Source organism: Lepisma saccharinum, chromosome 3 (assembly GCF_977018435.1).
Source record: "Lepisma saccharinum chromosome 3, izLepSacc3.1, whole genome shotgun sequence".
NCBI classification, from domain to species: domain Eukaryota; kingdom Metazoa; phylum Arthropoda; class Insecta; order Zygentoma; family Lepismatidae; genus Lepisma; species Lepisma saccharinum.
In genome coordinates, this window is record NC_139231.1 from 17997163 (window position 1) to 18017492 (window position 20330).

General features: G+C 35.9%; 1 protein-coding gene across 1 annotated transcript in view; it reads right to left on the reverse strand.

The window, feature by feature from the left end:
* Positions 1–4211: 4211 nt before the first annotated feature.
* The window catches only part of LOC145984928 (tetraspanin-7-like), a 73416-nt gene continuing 57297 nt past the window's right edge, over positions 4212–20330 (reverse strand). Inside the window, exons 3-5 of the mRNA XM_083118335.1 lie at positions 18957–19130; positions 16593–16718; positions 4212–8250 (exon numbers count right to left, since the gene is read on the reverse strand). Coding sequence (XP_082974461.1) covers positions 8095–8250; positions 16593–16718; positions 18957–19130 — 456 coding nt within the window. The 3' untranslated portion in view covers positions 4212–8094. The remainder of the gene's footprint in view (positions 8251–16592; positions 16719–18956; positions 19131–20330) is intronic.

The following is a 20330-nucleotide window of genomic DNA, read 5'->3' on the forward strand; positions in this document are numbered from 1 at the left end:
CGCAGATTCAGGCCTGTAGTATCGCGAAGATTTATTGCTTTTATAAAGAAGAAAACATCTTACATCAGAAATTGTTCATTTGTGTACTCGATTTCATGAGTTCAGTTTTTGGCATGATTTTCTATCTGCATAGTGCAACACTAACACAAATTTTAAATTAGTTTCATGGATAAATTCACCTCTTACAGTCGTTTCGTCATCACGAGTAAACAAGGAATTGACCCAACCTTTATACTTCTAATAAGCTTGCATTATGGGCCAGCAACATTGACGTCTGGAAGGAAGATGTCCACCTAAAAAGTACATATTTCACACCTAATTTAATTTCAGTCATAGTAATTTCTGTTAATTATTATAAGGGTGTTGAAGAAACATGATAATTTCAGACTGAAGCAGTGTTTTTTGAGTGGGCATCACTTTTATGGGGAAAAAATGCCTCCTTTGACTCCCCTGGAAAAAATCCTGTGGACGCCCATGGCCAGCAAGTTGTTGGTTAAAGTTCTTTTATGTGTGGAAATGTATGTGCAAGAACATTTGAAATGCTATGCAATTTCTATGGTGAAAAACAAGTGTGTAAAAAGCTGGGAATACAACGTGTCTTCAGTTGTATCTACTGATTGTTATTGGCGCTGCAGTCTAAGTGTGATTCGAAAGACTTTCACTTCTAGTCCACGACTTCAAGACCGCACTGCAGGATTATACTCTGAGGATGCATGCTTCAAGTAAGATCTTCCACCTTTTGGACACAGCCTTTCATGCTCAGATTTGATACATTTTATTGCAAAATTTTCTGCATTGAAGCATGCACTGGATGTCCATTTATTAACAGAAAAAAGCAGGTTTAAAAGTTTTTCAACTTTTAAGTGATGTAGTCAGGTTAGATTCAAGGCACTGAACGTGCAATTTCGATTGGATACACATGATCTTTGAATGAAGTGGCAATGTGTTTTGGATTTTCTTTGTAAATGTGAAAATCTTCACCGAATGATACCACACATGCTTTCGCTTACATTAAAGTTCACCTATTCACACAAACGAGTGATTGAAATGTCACCATAAAACACATGTTGACACTCATTTGAAGGCCATGAATCTGCATTTAATATGACAACATCCGAAAGGAAACCTAAGTCTTCAAACCAGTGGCCGCCCCCGCAATGCAGGGGAGGGGGGCAAGGTGCAAGGGCCCCAGAAATCCACTCCTGAAATTTTATATATTCGCAGAAATTCAACAGATAGTGTCACTTATTTAAAAAATGAATTTATGAAACAGAAATCTGGTCGCCAGTTAACATATGACTACTTCTGCGCTAATAAGGAGTGGCATATTTTCTCAACCAGAGGGGCTCAGGTAACTTGTCATATGGGTCCCTCAGAAATGCAGAATGGGGCTGTTCATTGCCAAACTTTTCCGCTAGAACTGTTGTGTCCCTAAAGAATTTCGTTCGTCATTTGGTTACCCTAAGCTTTACATTGGAGTGCGATAGGATGGCTATTCAAACGTTATTTTCAACGAAGGTAAGAATTTCTCATCTAAATCGATAATAAAAATGTGTTTAGCAAACCTTTAACATTAGGCTATGTAGCAAGTCATAAGTTTCTGAAAATTGCATTCTCCCGAACCTAAGAATTAATATATTAAAGTGCAATGGCAGGGTAGCTCAGACTGGCTAAATATAGTATGTTTATGCACAAAGAGCACTAAACTTGACGTAATTTTGGTCGTCCCTACCTGGCATGATTCTATAATACAAAAATTTAGATATTTACACTACGCTTTTATTTTTCCTCTTGTTGAGACTTGCAAGGATGTGTAATTCAACGGCAGGATTAGGAATTGGAGAAACGCAACAAATTACAAAGGAAAATGTATTTAGTGAGTAAGCGTATGATATTATTTTTAAACACTATACCATATCCGATAACGTAATATTAACATATCCTTTCTTTGAATTAAGCAGGCATTGTGCATTATCATCCTGGAAAATCCCATAGATGTTAGGGGACGTGGAGTCCATGAAGGGCTGCAAATGGTTACCAAGCAACTGAACATAGTGATTCCCAGACAGTCGTTGTCTGGTTCCATTTGAACAGAAGACCAAAACCATGCCATGTAAACTCACCCCACACCATTAATGAGCCACCACTATCTGGCAGTGACTTGTTGACAATGTGGGTCCATGACCTCATGGGTTCTGCACCATACCCGAACCATACCATCAGCTCATACCAACTGGAATCATGACTCATCTGACCAAGCTACATTTTTCCAGTCATGTAGTGTACAGTAAAATCAATGTGTGCACGAGCTCAAGTCTGGCTTTGCTTCTGATGGCATGTTGTTAGTACGATATTGGAAATTTGATATCGTCAAGAAAATATCATCACGATATGGTATTTTTTCCGTATCGTGATAAAGGCAATATATCGTCTCCACGATATATATCACCAAATAGTGTGATATATCACTGACATGAAATATATCCATGGGCGTCCGGAAGGGGGGCAAGGGGTTGTGCCCCCCCCCCTGGAAAATGAAAGTCAACCAAAAAATATGCATTTCACACATATGTCATTTTAGCCACAATAATGTGTGTTAATTATTGCATGAACACCATAAATTCAAATTTAAACAATGTTTTAAGGGAAGAACACTATTTTTGGGGAAAATTTGTCTTCGTTGGCCCCCCGCCCCCTGGAAAAAATACCTTCCTTGCCCTTACCTGGAAAAAATCCTGCAGACGTCCATGTATATATATCACTAAAATATCATGATGATATATTGCCAACACAATATATATCACCAAATATCATGATGATATATCACCAACATGATATATGTTGTGAAAATATTGTGACAATATATCGCTGACATTATATATATCACCAAAATATGATGATATATCATCTAGTTGATATCGCCTGGATGATATTTTCTCAATATTGTGATATATCGCCTGGAAGATATATCGGGCAACACTAGTAAAGGCACTGTAGTCTGTCTTCTGCTGCCATATCCCATCAATGCCAAATTTCGCTGAATGAACCTCACAGATGAGTCTCTTGTACATCCTTCAATGACTGTTGATGTGATTTCATGCAGTGTCACTTGTCTGTTAGCACTGGTGATTCTGCTCAGACGTCGCTGGTGACCATTATTAAGCAGACGTGGTCGGCCACTGCACTGTCCACGGTGGGAGGTAATGTCTGCAATGAAGTATTCTCGGTACACCCCTGGACACTGGATTGAGGAATGTTGAATGCCCAAACAACTTCAGAAATGAAATGTTCCATGTAGCTAGATCTAACTATCATTCCACGTTTAAACTGATAATTCTCGCTGTATAGCCATAATCACATTAGGAGACGTATCACAAGACTCGCAAGAGTGCAACTGCAAACACTGATAACATCTGTTACGCGATGCCAGCACCACGTGAATATTTGCACACTGCTATCCCATGACCTTTGGCACCTGAGTGTAATGTACAAGGCAGAATGTTTCACCTTCCCTTACAGATGTACATAAGTTGTGTGCATCAGAATGAGAATCCTTTGGGTCGTTGCATGGCCTATGAACAATTCAACATGCCCAGAAAATGGGAGAAAGTTTCTCAAACTCAAGAATAAACTTATTAAAAGTTAATTTCTATCCAATTGGGGTGGGGGAAATTATGAGTAGCCTCAGGTTAGAACCAGAGTTGTCCACTCCCACTCTTTTCCCAAACATGTCTAAAAAAATTGAAATAAGCTAACTGATGTGTGCAATTTCATTGACATATAAAAACAAAACTCTTTAATTGCATTTATTTGGAAGGAAGAGTTAACTTATAGCAAACATTTGTTGATTGAACTAAATATTTATTTTAACATAACTTACAATATTGAAATAAAACAGAAGTATTGACATTTGGAAGTAATTTTTACAGTTCCAAATTAGTCACAAAATTGATTCAGGAACTTTCACAGTCTTTGAGAAAATTCTACACAGATCAAAGAGACATAGAAATCATTCTGGAAAGTCTGAGTTACATGGCACTAGGATTCAAATTACAATTGAAATTTAACACTGATGGTGCTATTAATTTCTAACATCCATTGTTGGAGTGCTGATATCACAGTTAGTTACAACAACATCAACATATCAGATCAAGTTAAGACAGAGAAGAAATAGGCACATCAATGAAAGTCATGAATTTGTGCAAGTGGAGATTCAGGAACAAACTTTAAACACTGTCTTAAGACATGAGAAAATGTTTTAAACAGCATGTAATTGTTCAACAATTCTCTTGTATGAAATAATTAAGTTCCACCATCTCTCATTCCATAATTATTTCACTCATATTCTTAAATAGGCTCTGAAAAGCATAAATATTAATGCTGCTTCATACAAGTTTTCTTCTTACAATAAAACCACCATGTCTGAATCACGTGGGAAAACTAATGCCAAGTCTGAATCACGTGGGAAAACAAATGCCAATCAGTTGAGGCAATTTTCTTGCTTTGAGGAACTCATGTTTTAAAAACTTTACTTGTCCTATTGAATTACAACTGTGTTTAAAATATAAACATTCTTCCATATTACTAAATTACTATGTGACCTATTAGTCCAACGGCCCTGTTGAATGAGATTCTACCTAACATGTTAAAACCTTGTTTAACACAAATAAAGTTAAAGACTTCCACATTAGTAAACATGTGCAGTGGAAGAAAAAAAAAACCTTCACATCAATTCAGAAATGTCATCTCAGGGGGAAGGGGCTATATTTTGTAGTTACTTTCGAAATGTCCCACAATTTCTACCAGAGTTCGCAAAATAAAAGTACTGGTGCTGTTACATTAAGTGCAGGACAGCTCGCAGGATCCAACAAATTGCCAATTAATATGAATTTTTTCACAATGAGGGATCATGTGACAAAGATAGTGGATGTTATTCCTACCCTGCAGGCCTTCTGGGAACGAACTATGGTACTAAATATCACATGCACTTCAAGCTAGTACAGAAAGTAGGATGCAGAGTTGAGAAATTCATTTTAAAAGTAAACAAGGTCAGTTTCCATTATGTGAAAACAATTTCAAGGTGAGATTTGGGACAGGTTAAGAGGACAATTGATGAGGCTGTTGACTTAGGAAGTCTTCACACAAAAGTGACAAGTGATGCTCCAAGCAGCAAGTGCCCAGCCATGGTGACACAACATGATGTCCAGCATACAGACTATAGTACCATTCCAGTGTGAAAGTTTGTGTTCTCTCAAGATTTGCAACGTACCTCTTGGATGCCACTTGCCACTCTTTTGAAAAGGAGTGAATTCCAAGGAAGTAAATCTTCTTATCATTATAAGAACCATATTACTGCTTTCAGAGCTTCATATCAAACTGGTAATTTACAACCAATTTTGTTGGAACATTTTTGTGTATATATACGAGGGAAAAAGTTTCCCATATGTGTATTTTCAGATAGCGTGGAGATTTTGCGGTTTTACGAGGATCATCCTTCTTTTGTTGTCTGAGACACAACTTTTTCTTGCGGAGGGTGCTGGCGCACTGCTGTGTTGAAGACCGGAATAGTTGTGAAGCGTGTGCCCTGCCAGAATGGGGGTGTGTTGCAATCATGGACGTGAAGAAAGGATGAAGTGTGAGATGTTGCTTGCTGCAATGAGCTCATGGGACTTTCGGTATGGAAATTCATAACCGGCTGGTGGAAGTGTATGGGTCTCATGTAGAGAGAGTCAAGCAAATGGTGCAGCAATGATGTCAGAAATTTCAAGATGGCCGGGAAAGTGTGATGATGATGCGAGACCCGGACAGCCGTCCATAGCCACTAGAGGACAACATGAGATGAGTTGTTGAGCTGAAGAAGGCACTGGGAGGGAAGCGTTTCACCCCAACAGGAGAAGTGAAAGCTGCCATAAGCAACTTGAACCGTAAGCAGGACACGCAGCCTTACAGAGTTTTTTGAAACTTGTGAAGCGGTACGAGAAGTGCTTGTTGAATGTCGCTGCAGACTATGTGTAATGATGCCTCTTTCTGCTCATAATGTTTTTCCTCCAAAATATAATTCTCTGCACATGGCAGACTAGGGAAACTTTTTCAGACTATCCCTTGTATTTCTTACTTTTACAGAAAGGTGACTTTCTTTTAATATACTGTTGAACAACAACAAATTTTTCTCTCTGATCAACTGAACTGATTGCTATGAAAAAATAATGGCACTAACTTCACGCCCTCCATACTTTTAATGCATCATGCCTCCCAACAAGGGTAAGTTTTAATGTGGGGAAAAACAACAGTCAGTGCAAAGTAGTCAGCGTCACCTTCCATTTCAGATTAACAACTTTTCACATACAATGACTGGATTAAGAAGGAACAATGGAAGTACGAAAGTGAACATCAAGAGTTCAAAGGACAGAACCGTCTTTGTGGAGAAATTATGCATTATCAAATCGTCTTAACAATCGAAGCAGACAATTTTCAACTAGTATTCTAAAGTGGACACATATAAACATTATAATTTAAATATTCTGCAAGAGATAAAATTAAGATACACACAGCACTGATTATACAGATTTCTAAAGGCTATGAAATAACTTCTAATACAATGTAACTTGTGAAATAAAATAAAAAATAATAATATATTATTTTAACACAACTTTTTTCCCTATAATGATAAAAATATATAATGTATTTTGATCTCATGGTTTGCAAACTGTAAATTCAAAAAAGAAAAAAAATGAACAATTTCTGTATTCTTTAGTTAAACATATTCTTACCTTCTAAAACTGCAAACAAACCCTACATTAATTGAATATCACAAATTACTTTGATGAACAAAGTTTATCTTTACAAATACCTGTGAAAATTTACTGTCCATTGATTAATTGATAGAAAGATAACAATGATTTATTTTTTATTGATAGCTTTAGTGCAAAAATTCAATATCTAGACACTTTAGCTACCTACAATGATGAAACCAGGAAATATTTTTTCCCCCATTCTTTTTAACAACCATGTACACTATGTACAAGAGGAAATGAAATGCACTTCAAGTCTGATTTCTAATGTTCGTATTATTTTTTAATTTACCCAACTGAACATGTCAGCATATTAGGCATATGTGAAGATCCAAGGGAAGCAGTTTTTGGTAGTAAGTAATAACACAAGAACATTTCACATTTCAGACTGGTGTAAATATGAGAATTACAGTATAAAAATGAATATAAAGTAACAACTCCCATCTACTCTTACCATGTCTACATTAGAGTAACTATGTTAAAATACCACCAACCAGACATCGTTTATTGAATTTTTAATTACTTATCAAGTAACATAATTTAATCAATGTGTTCTGCCTTAAATTTTACTCAAATAATTATCTAAAAATAAAAAAAGTGTAACCTTACTTATTCCTAAAAAGGCATAAATATATTTAGCTTCATGAATCTTGTATCACAATTGGCAAACTTGCTTAAAAATACTTTGTTAACACCCTGAATGAAAGTTTCTGCTTCAGAAATATTATGATTCATTGTAGCTGTTAAGAAAAATAAATTTCAAACTGCAAATTTTATTTTGCACAAGATAGTATATCAAATTCATTGAGAATGTAGTAAAAATGCAGATCGCTAAAATATGCAAAAACAATTAAATGGTAAATTATATATAAAATTATATGAATAACAGTGAATTAATCATTTATGTCTTTACAATCATGAAATAGCAATAAGCAAGAGATTCAACAAAAGAAAAGATAAGCTATAGAGTAATGCATGTAAATATTTACAATTGTGTAACTACTTGTTTCTTTTTTCATTAAACATATTGATTTTAGTAAGTCTTCATTTAATTTCAATTCACAAATTTAGTTTCATGAAACAAAACAAAACTATAAAAATTTTAAAAAGAAAGATGTTCAACATTTTTGTGTATGCTTATCTATTTGATTCAGTATGATACAAGTTGTCCCATATAAAACTAGTGTGCATCATATGTATCGTTTGTTACAGGCATACCAGTTTTATGTGGAACACCCTGGGGATGTGAAGAATCCTTGAGAATAACAGGAAGGAAGAATCGTTAACCAAAGTCAGATCCAGCTCAGGCCATCTGCTCGTACTTGGCCTTGTTGATGTTTTTGGCAAGGCAGCATGAGAGGAGGACGCCCAACAACTGGAAGAAAGCAATGCCCAGGGCTGTTCCTGCTACCAGGCCGATGTTGGAGTTCAGGAATTCTATCACCAGGCTGTAGCAACCCTGGAAGGATATCACAGAACACAACATTCAGGTTCAATTCTACAACTTGGGAAGGAATACATACGTAAAGCTGAAATCAAGACAAATTTTCCCCATATATTTGTGGAAACTCTTTCTTTTCCTCAGAGATCCACAGACTACTATTCTGGGTGTTTCAGAATTAATTGAGGAGCTACAAAATTTTTTTGCAAATAAAGTATTGAAGTTACGTTAATGAAATCAGTTCAGAACTTTTGAGGAATGGAAACAGTTTTTCTTTGGCATATGCCACAGGTGACACGAAACACATTCACACGATAATTTACTTTATGCCACACTCGCATCAACATGGGCCTGTCGATAAGGTCTATCACTGTGATGATACACTCCGTTAGGGCACCCTATCTTTGATGAAGCCCCACAAAAAGAAGTCCATTGATCTTGGGGACCAAAACATGTAATGAGTGTCTTCTAGCAGCAGGGATGTGAACTGTCAGCTAAACAAACACACACGCACAAACTGTTTGCTTCCCTCATTCATCCTGGACTGGTTTCATTAACGTTAAGTCCAATAATTTACTTGCAATAAATTTTTGTAACCCCTCAATTATTTCTGAAACACTTGGTATTTCAGATCATACAGAACCATCTAGGGTGGGGAAGACAACTAACTCGACAAGTGAAAAATGTTACCCAAATTTACTTCAATACTGAAAAGTGAAAATTTACTTTTTTATTCAAATGTTAATAATTATAACTAATGAAAACACAGTAAAAATTAAATCTTTCTTCGCATTTTGGATTGTGCACAGAAAAACAAAGAAAATATCCATCTACTAAATACAGAGTTGGGCAAGAAAATCTGGTCCACCTCATATCACTTGGTCTGAAACAAAACTTTCCCCTAAATTTATGTGATCCAAAAACAAGAACAGGCACAGATATGGTGGGAGGAGTGATGTAATGTGGCCAGATGGGGAGATTAGTGGGATGGGCAAATGTAGAAGAAATAATAGTTTGAGAATGTCTGACAAGATGACATAAGCCGGTTTTTCATGTCCAACTCTGTACATCAGATATTTGATTTTTTTCAGATTGTCATACATTTCAAGAAAATATTTTATTATTTACTACAAAGTTTATTACCTTCATGTTCTGTTTATAATTTTTATTAGGTTTCATGGAGTTTAATGATTCCAGTTCACGTAATATGCAACAAGTACAATAATACTAGGGGCTGGTTGCATAAACATCACTAACTGGAGATCCAATTTGATCTACAATCCGGGAATGAACTAAGTCCACACCTCTATCATGTTGTATAAAGCTGTAGATTCATTGATCTTAGATCAAATCCTGATCTTAAGTTAATATATATATATATATATATATATATATATATATATATTGGCAACATGGCAAAATGATTGTAAACATCAATAAATCTAAACATATCGCCAGTATGCCTGTGATGTTACAAACTGTCCAACTTCTTTATTTTATGGCTCACGCCACGTTTGAAGTTTCTAGCCAAAGTTGCTGAGTTCAGGTTCTATTGTTAATATCTATGTTCCAAACTGTTTTTGAATATCATTCACTTTATTCAAGACACTAATGTCTTCCTGTTCTTATGGTATAACAGATTTGTGAGGTTATTAATTTAAATTGTAGTGTGAATCATTGTGATTGTTTAAATAGTAAACCTACGTTTTCTAGCGAAACTATAAAGAATCCAAATAACTGCAGTGCGAGGTTAAGATATTAGTGTAGATAAAGATATCAGAAATGGTACCGGTGCATGTTGTAAGTTTTTATATAGAGAGTATCTGTATTGTTGTCTTAAGGGACATTCAAAAAATAAATGATTAAGTGTTTGATTAGCTTCTCCACATTGGCAGGAAGTTGATGGCACACAATCTTTAAACGAGCCAAATGTTGATTTACTAATACATTTACCTGTTCGCATTCTTAACTGTCCAACAATGAACAGCAAATGTTTCAAAATTGTTTTCGGAAAATTTGTATATTTAATATTTGAATAAAGAATACATTGGAAGTGCTGGACATGGTAAAAATTCGTAAATACTGCAAATTATGTAAAAATCCTGTAAATTAGATACTATACGCCAGTGCTCGAAACATTTTCTTCAAAGCTAGGTGCCAGCTCTGAAAATCAGGTGCCAGGAAACCTCCTGCTAGCAATTGTGCATACTACTTACAGTATGTTTCAAAAGTTGCACAATCCAAACTTTGAAAATATATATTATGAAAATCGTAAGAGATGTTTACACCGGGTTTTTTGCACTAAACTAATCCTGTAGGCTATCATTATTTGTATTAATATTGTTCTAAATGAAATGTTGTATGGCTTAATTGTAACCCTATTGAGATAATATAAAAAAAAAAAAATATGTTAGTATTTATCTAAATAAAAGCAATTACATTATTTTAAAAATCATTGTTAATTTGCTGAAAACATCTGAGCACTGATTTTCAACAATAAATACCAACTCAAACTATTTGTGGGATCATTTGTTGGTGTTTGACTGGTTGTAAAACAGTTGCTTTGTGAAGTACAGCACAAGCAGGGCATTTTTATTGGAAAACCTCTTGCACATGAGTAAGAATGAGTAGTAAAATACTCTTCAGCAATGCACACACACTGCTCCAATGAATATGCCATGCTGAATGAATTAAAAAAAAACAGGCACAGTAAAGGTGAAAAGAAGCCAAGGGCAGCCTAGGATTCTCTCAAGAGTCCAATTTCGGCACAAAATCTTGATTTACGATTTTTCACGTAAATGTATAGCCAATACTTAGACACATGTTGCATGCAACTGTTCGCAATATTTCAACCTGCTAGTGTTGACATATACGGATATATGTCCCAAAAATGGCACTTTTCACTCAACCCATAAAATCGCCAGTCAAAAATTCATCAAATGTTGAACATGACCAATATTGGTCGCAAATGGCAGACTGACATGGCATCAGTCATGAAATGTCTAATTATGACCCTTCGATAATTTCTTACATATTTGTCTTACTCAGAAGTTCATTTCTGGAAAAATTTGAATGCTGCTTTCAGTCAGTTATTAATTTATGTAATTTTCTGTATGGAGTGAACTGATAATTTTAAGCATTGAAAAATATCTCAATGGATGAGGCTTTATAATGCAGAAAACCCAGTGTAAATATCCCTTACGTTTTCATGATATACATTTCCAAAGTTTGGATTGTGCGACTTTTGGAACTCTCTGTATAAGATGCTGAGCATTACGGTATTCAAAACATCGCTAAATTATTTGAGAAAGCAGGAAATGGGGGGGAAAAGTGTAAGAAATTGTTACTGACTATGGAATGTTCACAACGTTTATATAAAAAAAATCATTTGCTAACTTACGCTGTACAGCAATTTGATACAGCCCTGCTATATGCCCATTCATTGTTGGTGCAAGTGCCACGTGGATGATTTGTCAATAATGAGGAATGCAAAGAAGAGAAAATATGCTAACATAAATAGAAATATTTTTGAAACTACATTTTCTTCTAGTGCAAAAAGAGATACAACTTCCTCATACTTGGATTTGGAGCTATTGTTCATTTTTGTTTATTGCATTTATTTTGTGATTGCACAATAATATGTTACAGTGGGACCATGCGTTTCAGCTACGTAACCTACAGAATTTTTCTTGCACTTTATTGACTGACTGAAGTTTTCAAATTTAAAATGAGTGAGTTTTCCCAAATGGAAAAAATATTGAAACAACAATGGGATGCATATCGCATGCTCATTCTCCCATCCTTGATCTTGCAAACTACATTAAATCTCCTCAAAAATGATCAACGAGTGCAATTCACGTACGTAAAAGCTCATAGCAATCTTAATCTATATCAGGACTTAGTGGATCAATATGCAAAAAAAAAAAAGCGAAGAGCATTCTTTTTCCTCCTCCCATTCGTTTATCCTATACTGACCTTCTACCCAGAGTTAAAATGAAACTGAACTCCCAATGGGAAGCTCAGGCACTTAAGCAAATTGCAAATATGACCACTTATAAATGGCACGCAGAAAAAGTAGTCCGTCGACCTTGGTTTCATAAACTGAAACTTCCTCGTGAAGTGATAACTTTCACACTTCGCCTACGAACGGGACACGTTCGTACAAACAAACACCTAGCAAGACTGCATCAAAATCCCTCCCCTGCCTGTGATTGCAGAGTAAAGAAATGCCAAATCATCTCTTCTTCCATTGCCCGTTAAGGAGCAAACACAGACACTTTTTTTTTAACAGATTACACAGAGTCAAGATACCATTTCCTGTATCCATACCCTCCCTATTATTGTCTCTTTCTCCTTGTACGATGTGGATATTATAGTTTTGCCCACCATAGTAGTATTCAATTTTGAAATTTGTCTTTATATGAAAGTTTGTGATCAGTGTTACAGTACAGTGAAGTGAAGTGTAATATTGCGACATATTAAAGACTACGACGACTTCGATTCTTTATACTACCCCAGTGTGCTACACACCTTAGATCCGTGATCAAGACTGCCACATACACGGCAGTGAGGATCATGAAGAAGGAGAAACAACAATTGTGTTTGTCCTCTCAGACGGAAATTATGCACACAACATTGTTTTATTATAAAATGAAACTAATAACTTGATGAAAACAGAAAATGTGAAATAACACATTGTAACGTTATTTTTTAATTTTTGTTTTGAAAGGTGTGAGGTGCATTTTGCTAGCATGTTTTGTAATGAAATGCAAAATGAACTCCAATATGAGAAATAAACTCTTAAAACACGAAATTTAAGGTTTATTTACCAAAACGATATGTTCGGAGCTCTGAATTATCCTGCGAGTTATACAAATTACGGATAATTTATTAATTCTGCTGTAAATATTTGAGAAGCGAAAATGGACTAATTTACACAGGAAAAAATATAATACTCTCATAACTATACAGGGTGTCTCATAAGTAATAGCGCAAATTGACACAGGTGAAAGTACACGATTATAGAAGCAAAAAAGTCTCAGTAAAAATGGGTCCGCAAAAGAGCAGTTTGAGATAATCACGAATGTGTGATTACAAACCGCCACTGACTTCATTGTTCGTAAACGTCGTCCTAGTTGGTAAAATGCTAATAATGTGTGCGAATGAGTTACGAGGCCACAGATACCAGGTTAGAACCTTGGACAGACATTAATGTATCTTCAAAACAAATTCAAAAAATTTTGGAAATTTTAACATAATCCTTAGCTCTACAGCCCTGGAAGGGCCTTGGCCTACCTCCCGACTGGCAGTCTCTCTCCCACAATCCTACCTAAAGGTGTGGAGATCTTCAACCGGTAATGGGATGATGTGGAGTCAGCACGTCAAACCCTCAGCCGTTATAAGAGATTTCCAAGACCGGGTTATGCTACTCACTCATAGCTCCCAAATTTCCTCACTATGGTGTTACGCCACTGGTTCTATACACAGGCCGGAAACCCAGGCAGACTCGAACTCATGCCGTCCCACAGTGAGTCAAGCACTGCACCTTAGACAGCACAGCCACAGAAGACTGTTGGAAATTTTAGGCTTTTTTTTTTTAGAAATATTAGAAGGTATTGACTGGTTGATTTAGTTTATTTTACACTAAATAAAGAAATTAAATCAAAATTAGTTATTTATGTTGGGTTGCATTATATTCCATTATTAGCGTTACTTTATTTATATTAATTTCTAAAATGTTCTTAATAATTGCAAATTTAGCGAATATTAATTTTAATAATTACAGCAGCTAAATTAAGTTTGTTTGGATGTTGTTAAGTGTACATCTTATGCTGACAGACTAATCGGTGCTGGACCTACAGGTTAACGTGAGACCCGAATCACTATGTGCTTCCACTGGGTATCGAAACCGAACTCCTAGTTTACAAGGGATGATATTACCACTAGAACATCAGGGAGGCCTGCATGTTAATTGCTTGATAAACTGTTTACAAATTTTTTGTCATGTAATTGGGAAATCATTCGTGCTATCTTTTACTGTTTTTAAAAATATATTAACAGGCATTAGAAGACCCGAGTTATATTTAAGAATAAGCGAGAGGGATTCATGTCGAGACTTTTTTGGTGCTACTTATGAGAAAAGGGTCGGTGGGGATTAAGACTGATTGATTGCTTGCTTTTGTTTGTTTTCTTCACTTTTCTGCCACTATTGGCTAATCACAAAGATGAGGATGAAGATATGGTGAAATTGATGAAGGGGCACCCGTAAAGAACACCCATTCCCAGGTGGCCGGGAATGAAACCCAGGTCATTGGCAACGTGGTGTGTTCTGCTTACCACTCCATCACGTAAGTCCGTGATGTGAGTCAAGAATTTGACATGTGTGTCTCACATTTCAATGAATGTGCATGCGACTCTCAGTTATGCTGTCAAAAAAATAAATTCCCCCTAGGTGATTTCACCTGGAATAACCCTTCTTGAAAATATGGAGCACATTAAGAACAATTATAAGTTTTAGCAGGAACTACATGACAACAAAAGTTGTTTTTTTTTCTAAAGAATGAGTTGATTAAGAAAGCAATTGCACTTTCCCATGATATCTAAACCTAAAATAAATTGTCAATTACCTACTTGTTAATTGACAATTTATGAAGAGTTTATTCTCACAGATTAACCAATGTCTGGTCTTTGAGATGTCTAAACCAACAACAATTCTTCAATAAACATAACTGACCATTAATACCAGATGCACACCGGATCACACACGACGTGATATGACACGATGGAGCAGCCAGACAAGTCAATTTGTTGGTTTGTCCACATATGCAGTAGGTCTAGGTCTGTCTTTTTTAATTTGGGAAGAGGGTAACAATGCATTATAACAATTTACTAGAATCTATGAGTGTATAGAATTGATGTATCAGTTTATATGTTGTTAATTGAATATAATTCTAGCAAATAATTGGTTAGAAAAATTAACCATTTAATCTTAATGTAAGATTCAATGGCTACATTAAATTGCTGGCTTCAAGTTGCCTCCTTTTCTGGTCTGTGAATTGCCTGAAGTGAATGGCTTGGCACATGCACAGATCGTTTTGTCATAAGCTGCTCCACGCAAGACCAAATTCCACAGGCCTTCATTATTTGTCGCAAATCATCGCAAGGTGATGCAAGTCTAAAGGTTCATTCGATGTGCAGCCTCCTACAAGGAACTATGATAAAACCTTCCCCGAGATGGTTTGATGCAAGAATGACTTGTAGCATCGTGTCATGATTGATCCTGTGTGCAGCTAGCCTAAGTGGCATAAAATACATATACATAGTGGTACTCAAATATAACCAGAATTGCAAAATAGCTTGCATGCACTTTGTAGTTACAGATCGTGTTGTTAAAGTTATAAGCTTGGAGATTCCCATGCAAGTCTGCAGACTGGAGTCATTCTGCATGGTGTGGTGCTACTATGTGTGTGTTCCTACTCACAACATCCAGTGAATATTGTGATGAGTGACCATAAGGAACAAAGCGCGAGTGAAATTTTGTCTCTTATTGGGGAAAACTGTAGCTGAAACCACAGTTATGCTTCAGCAAACCTTTAAGGACGACATGTTGGATAAATCACAGGTATAGAAGTGGTTTTCCACCCTCATATGGTGAAGTCACCTGAAGACTTACCACAACCCAGCCATTATTCAATGATGAAAACATCAAGAAGGTTGAACAGGTCATTAATAAAGATTCCGAAAGACCACTGAGCAAGTTTGTGAGGAACCAAATTTGTCATGAAGTACCTGCTAGAGAATTTGAACACAACATTTGCAAATGGCGTTGGTATCTGCAAAATATGTGCCTTGTCTGCTCACAGGAGAAACTGGATAAGATCAACATTTTCTTTAAAAGATTGTGACTTGGGATGAGTCTGTCTAGGCATACGACCCAGAAACAAAAGCTAAAGAAAGCATGTCAAGTTCGATCAAATGTGAAGACAATGGACATTGGTTGCTTCATCATGACATGGCTCTGTTTGAACAGCTCTTGGTGAAGAGCAACATGTCCAACCCACCCTACTTGCCTGATCTAGCTCTGTTTAACTTTCTTTTTTACTCCCATGGATGAAGAAAACTCAAAGGGAAGCAATTCTGATGAAGTAAAACACCGATGGCTCTGAATAGTATTCCCTGTCAAGAGTTACAGAGCTGTTATACGCAGTGGAAAAATCATTAGGACAAGTACATTGACTGACATGGAGAATAATTCTATGCACACCTGTTGTAATTGGAGCCAGAGCTCTGTTATAATTAAATAAATAAATAAAGTAGGATCATTTTGTGGAAATTACGAAGTTAAGGCATAGAAGACGTACCTTCTGGTAAATGTCCTCCACATTGCCAGTGCATACTTTCCTCTTGCAGCAGGAAGGAGGTGGAGGGTGGAGAAGCCCCTCCACATGGTCCCAGTCTCTGTACGATTTGCTTCCACAGCAATGAAGCTGAAAGTGGTCACAGCAATTAGAACATACAATTTCGTTATTTATCACTTCTAAAATCTCATAACAAAAAGTTCAAATATTTTGTTCTCAGTTGCACCATTTCTCTAACACGACATACCAATCACTGAATGAAAAAAAAAAGTCTATTCACACATAAATATTTATAAAAACAATTTCATTTCGGCAATCAATGATTAAGATTCATATGTAATCAAAACTTAACACTAGAGATAAGCCCTAGCTTACCCATGTCATAGGAGAAATTACTTACATGAGGGGGGGAGGGGAGGCTCACAGGCCCACCCTTTTCTTCATCACTAAAATTAAAGAAACCATTTTGTTATCGAATCACTGCTTCCTTTCTTGTTTATATAAGTTTAGTTACTTATTAATCATAAAAATTTCAAAAATACCATAATTAATAAATATTAATAACCACTTATTACATGGGTGTCACACACACATTTCACATTTTAACAAACAATAGAACTTGCAAAAAACATTTTCTTTTCAATGTTTTTTTTTTGTTTATGTAGGTGCAGTTGTATATTAATTATAACAATTACAGTTATTACCAACTAACTGAAAACTGGCACTGGGTCTGATAGGCCCACCAAGTGAGTTTTGCCCCCATGTACATTGCATATATATTTTTATGAACAAAAGTAACAAAGAAATATTCAGACTCTAGGGAACAATGTAACTTATTTAATTTTTTTTATAAAAATGTTCACATTGGACAAATGGAAAATCTACAGTTGGTGGGCCTTACAGCCACCCACTCGGGGAAGCTAGAGTTAAAGCCACCCACTCGGGGAAGCTAGAGTTAAATCTCAACTGATTTGAATGCACCTAGAACAACAAATTTTTAGAGTTTTTGTGAATTCCACTTCATGCACAGATAGGCTAATCAGGACTGGACCTACAGTTTAAAGTGGGGTCCAAACTGTTTAGTTTGTGTTAGTTCATTTAGATGTGCCTCGGGGGGGGGGGGGGGGGGGGAGGCACCATGCAACCAAGGAAGCACCTCACACAACAAATTAAATAAATATTACTGAAAAGCAATTGATATACACTGGTTATTTCATAAATACTTGATGGGTTACAAAAATTTATTGGAAGAAAACTATTGAACTTACATTAATGAAATCAGTCCAGAACAATCTAAGAACGCAAACAGTTTGTGCGTGTATGTTTTGTTAAGCTGAGAGTTCACATCCCTGCCGCAAGGCGACACTCAAATCACCCACATCACCTTACACCATGCGACTTCTTTTTGTGGGGTTTTATGAGAGACTGTTTGTTTCACTGATGCTGTGTGATATCGCAGCCTTAAGGAAGCGTATCTTTGTAGCGATTGATACTATCAACAGGCCCATGTTGATGCGAGTGTGGCAAGAAGTAGACTATTGTGTTGATGTGTGTCATGTCACCAGAGGTGCACACATTGAAAATTTGTACAAATCAACTGTTCGAGTTCCTCTTTCGTTCTGGACTGGTTTCATTAAGTTCAATACCTTACTTGCAATACATTTTTGTAACCCCTCAGATATTTATGAAACAGCCGGTATAAAGACCTATACATCAAATTCTAGTTTCAAACCAGCTCTTAGTAGACAGATAAAGCCTAACACTACTTAGATTCATTTTAACTTATATCCACTCTTAACAGTTACAAAAAGGTACGGAGATGATTCCAAGTTAAAATATTTGCAACAAAGTACAAGGAAGAGTCAAATGAAAACCTTAATTTGTTTTTGCTTGTTATCTGGTAGATTTCTGTACGTAGGGTTGCACAAGTTTGCTGCATTTTAGCACAGACCTATTGCTGATCCACATATATTTTCAACTTTGGGTCAGTGCCTGTATACCTTAAGAAGAATAAGTCTTTGTGGTCCAGGTGCAGTAACTTATGATCCACTGCGAAGGACTTTCCACCCATTTGTCTGCGAACTGAGGCCATTGTTGAACTTTCTTCTCCATTAGTAAACTTGCTGGTATGGTAAGAATGCACAGAGAGATGACAAAAACTGTGTTTTGAAGCTCGCTTGATTAGTGTTGCAGCCTTGAAGTTTTATAAACAACAGTTGATACCTCATGTAAATTTGAACTGTATGCAGTCTGCCCTACAATTTTTGTCGAACTTTTAAGGTTATCATTTGACTTGTGTAATAGTTATTGCACTATAATTATGAACACAGCATAAAATAAGACTTAAGATTATTATTAATCACTCACGGTTGACTGCACCAGGTCAATGGCACTTTTCTTTTCATCATCCTCGGTTGCATACTCCATGATGCTTTGATTCAAACCTTTCTCGAATCCATCTTTCAGTTTGTTCCTGTAGGCATACGCAGATATCCCAGATCCCAGTTCAACCAGGAAGATGAGGAACAGGAAGGCAGCATACTGGAATAACAACACTAACATCAATTCTTTAGGTACCAACACTTTCAAACTAGCTAGTATAATGATATGCATGGAGCCACAGGGTATTTTGTTCTGACTGCATTCATTTGTGCTGTAATGACTATACCTAAATGATGGATGGAGTCTATCAGGCCTTGTGTGAATTTATGGAGCTTAGGATTCAAATTTAGAACACCTAACAAAATATGTTATGTATTGCTGCTGTATTTTCCACAGAATATGCCTTTCGGTCAACCATCAGAAGATATGTTGCTAAATAATATTTAATTGTGCTATCTTGACTTATTTATATTAATATTTTGTCTTATTTTGCTATTTTTATTTTTGTTCTTTTTTGTTATTTTCATTGTTACTGATTTCAGTACGTGCTGTATCTGAAATTTTCTCAATAAATAAAATAAATAAATAAAAAAAACATACTATTAATATTTAACATCCATTTCAGGAAAAAATGACTTAGAACATTTCCGTGACCAATGTGTTAGCTTATTCAATACCAACGTGGTTTGAAATTTTTTTCTGATGAAACTAAACTCACATTGCATATACTCTTGAAGGTCTTAGTAATTGTTTACAGGTTACAGAAGCACACCTCATTTATATGCAGTACTATAAAATTATACAGTGGAACCTCAATTTTACATTTTTCAGCGGACCGAGGTGAAAGAGCTTAATGCGGGGCAAAGTCTAAATTCACTAAAATTTTGTAGTATTTTGCTTTGTTGGGATCATGACGATTCAATGTATAATGTTGGAAAATGTAACATCAGGGTTTCACTTTACATATTTATAAATTAAATTTGGTCCAGGAGACCTGCCTGTCATTTTTCCTCTGCTTATACTTCTTGTAACCACCCACATGGTGTCACTAAATAATAATAAAAAAACGTCAATTTTCCAGATGGATGGTGGTACGGAAAGCATATACATAGAAAACGTGCATTTTATACACTCAAGAACAGTTCACTATGCTTCCTGAAACTCAAAACTATAATGAATGTATTTTATTTCAGAATCCAATCACAGATATAAGCTCACTATTCTAGAGGCATAAAAATTTAAAAAGTTTATGTGTAAAACTTAAAGTTCATTCTCAAAAAAATTCCAGTAGTCGTAAAAAATGTTTTTTAAAAAACTGGCACTTTCTTTTTTGGTAGGAGTTAAGTTAGTCATTAGTTG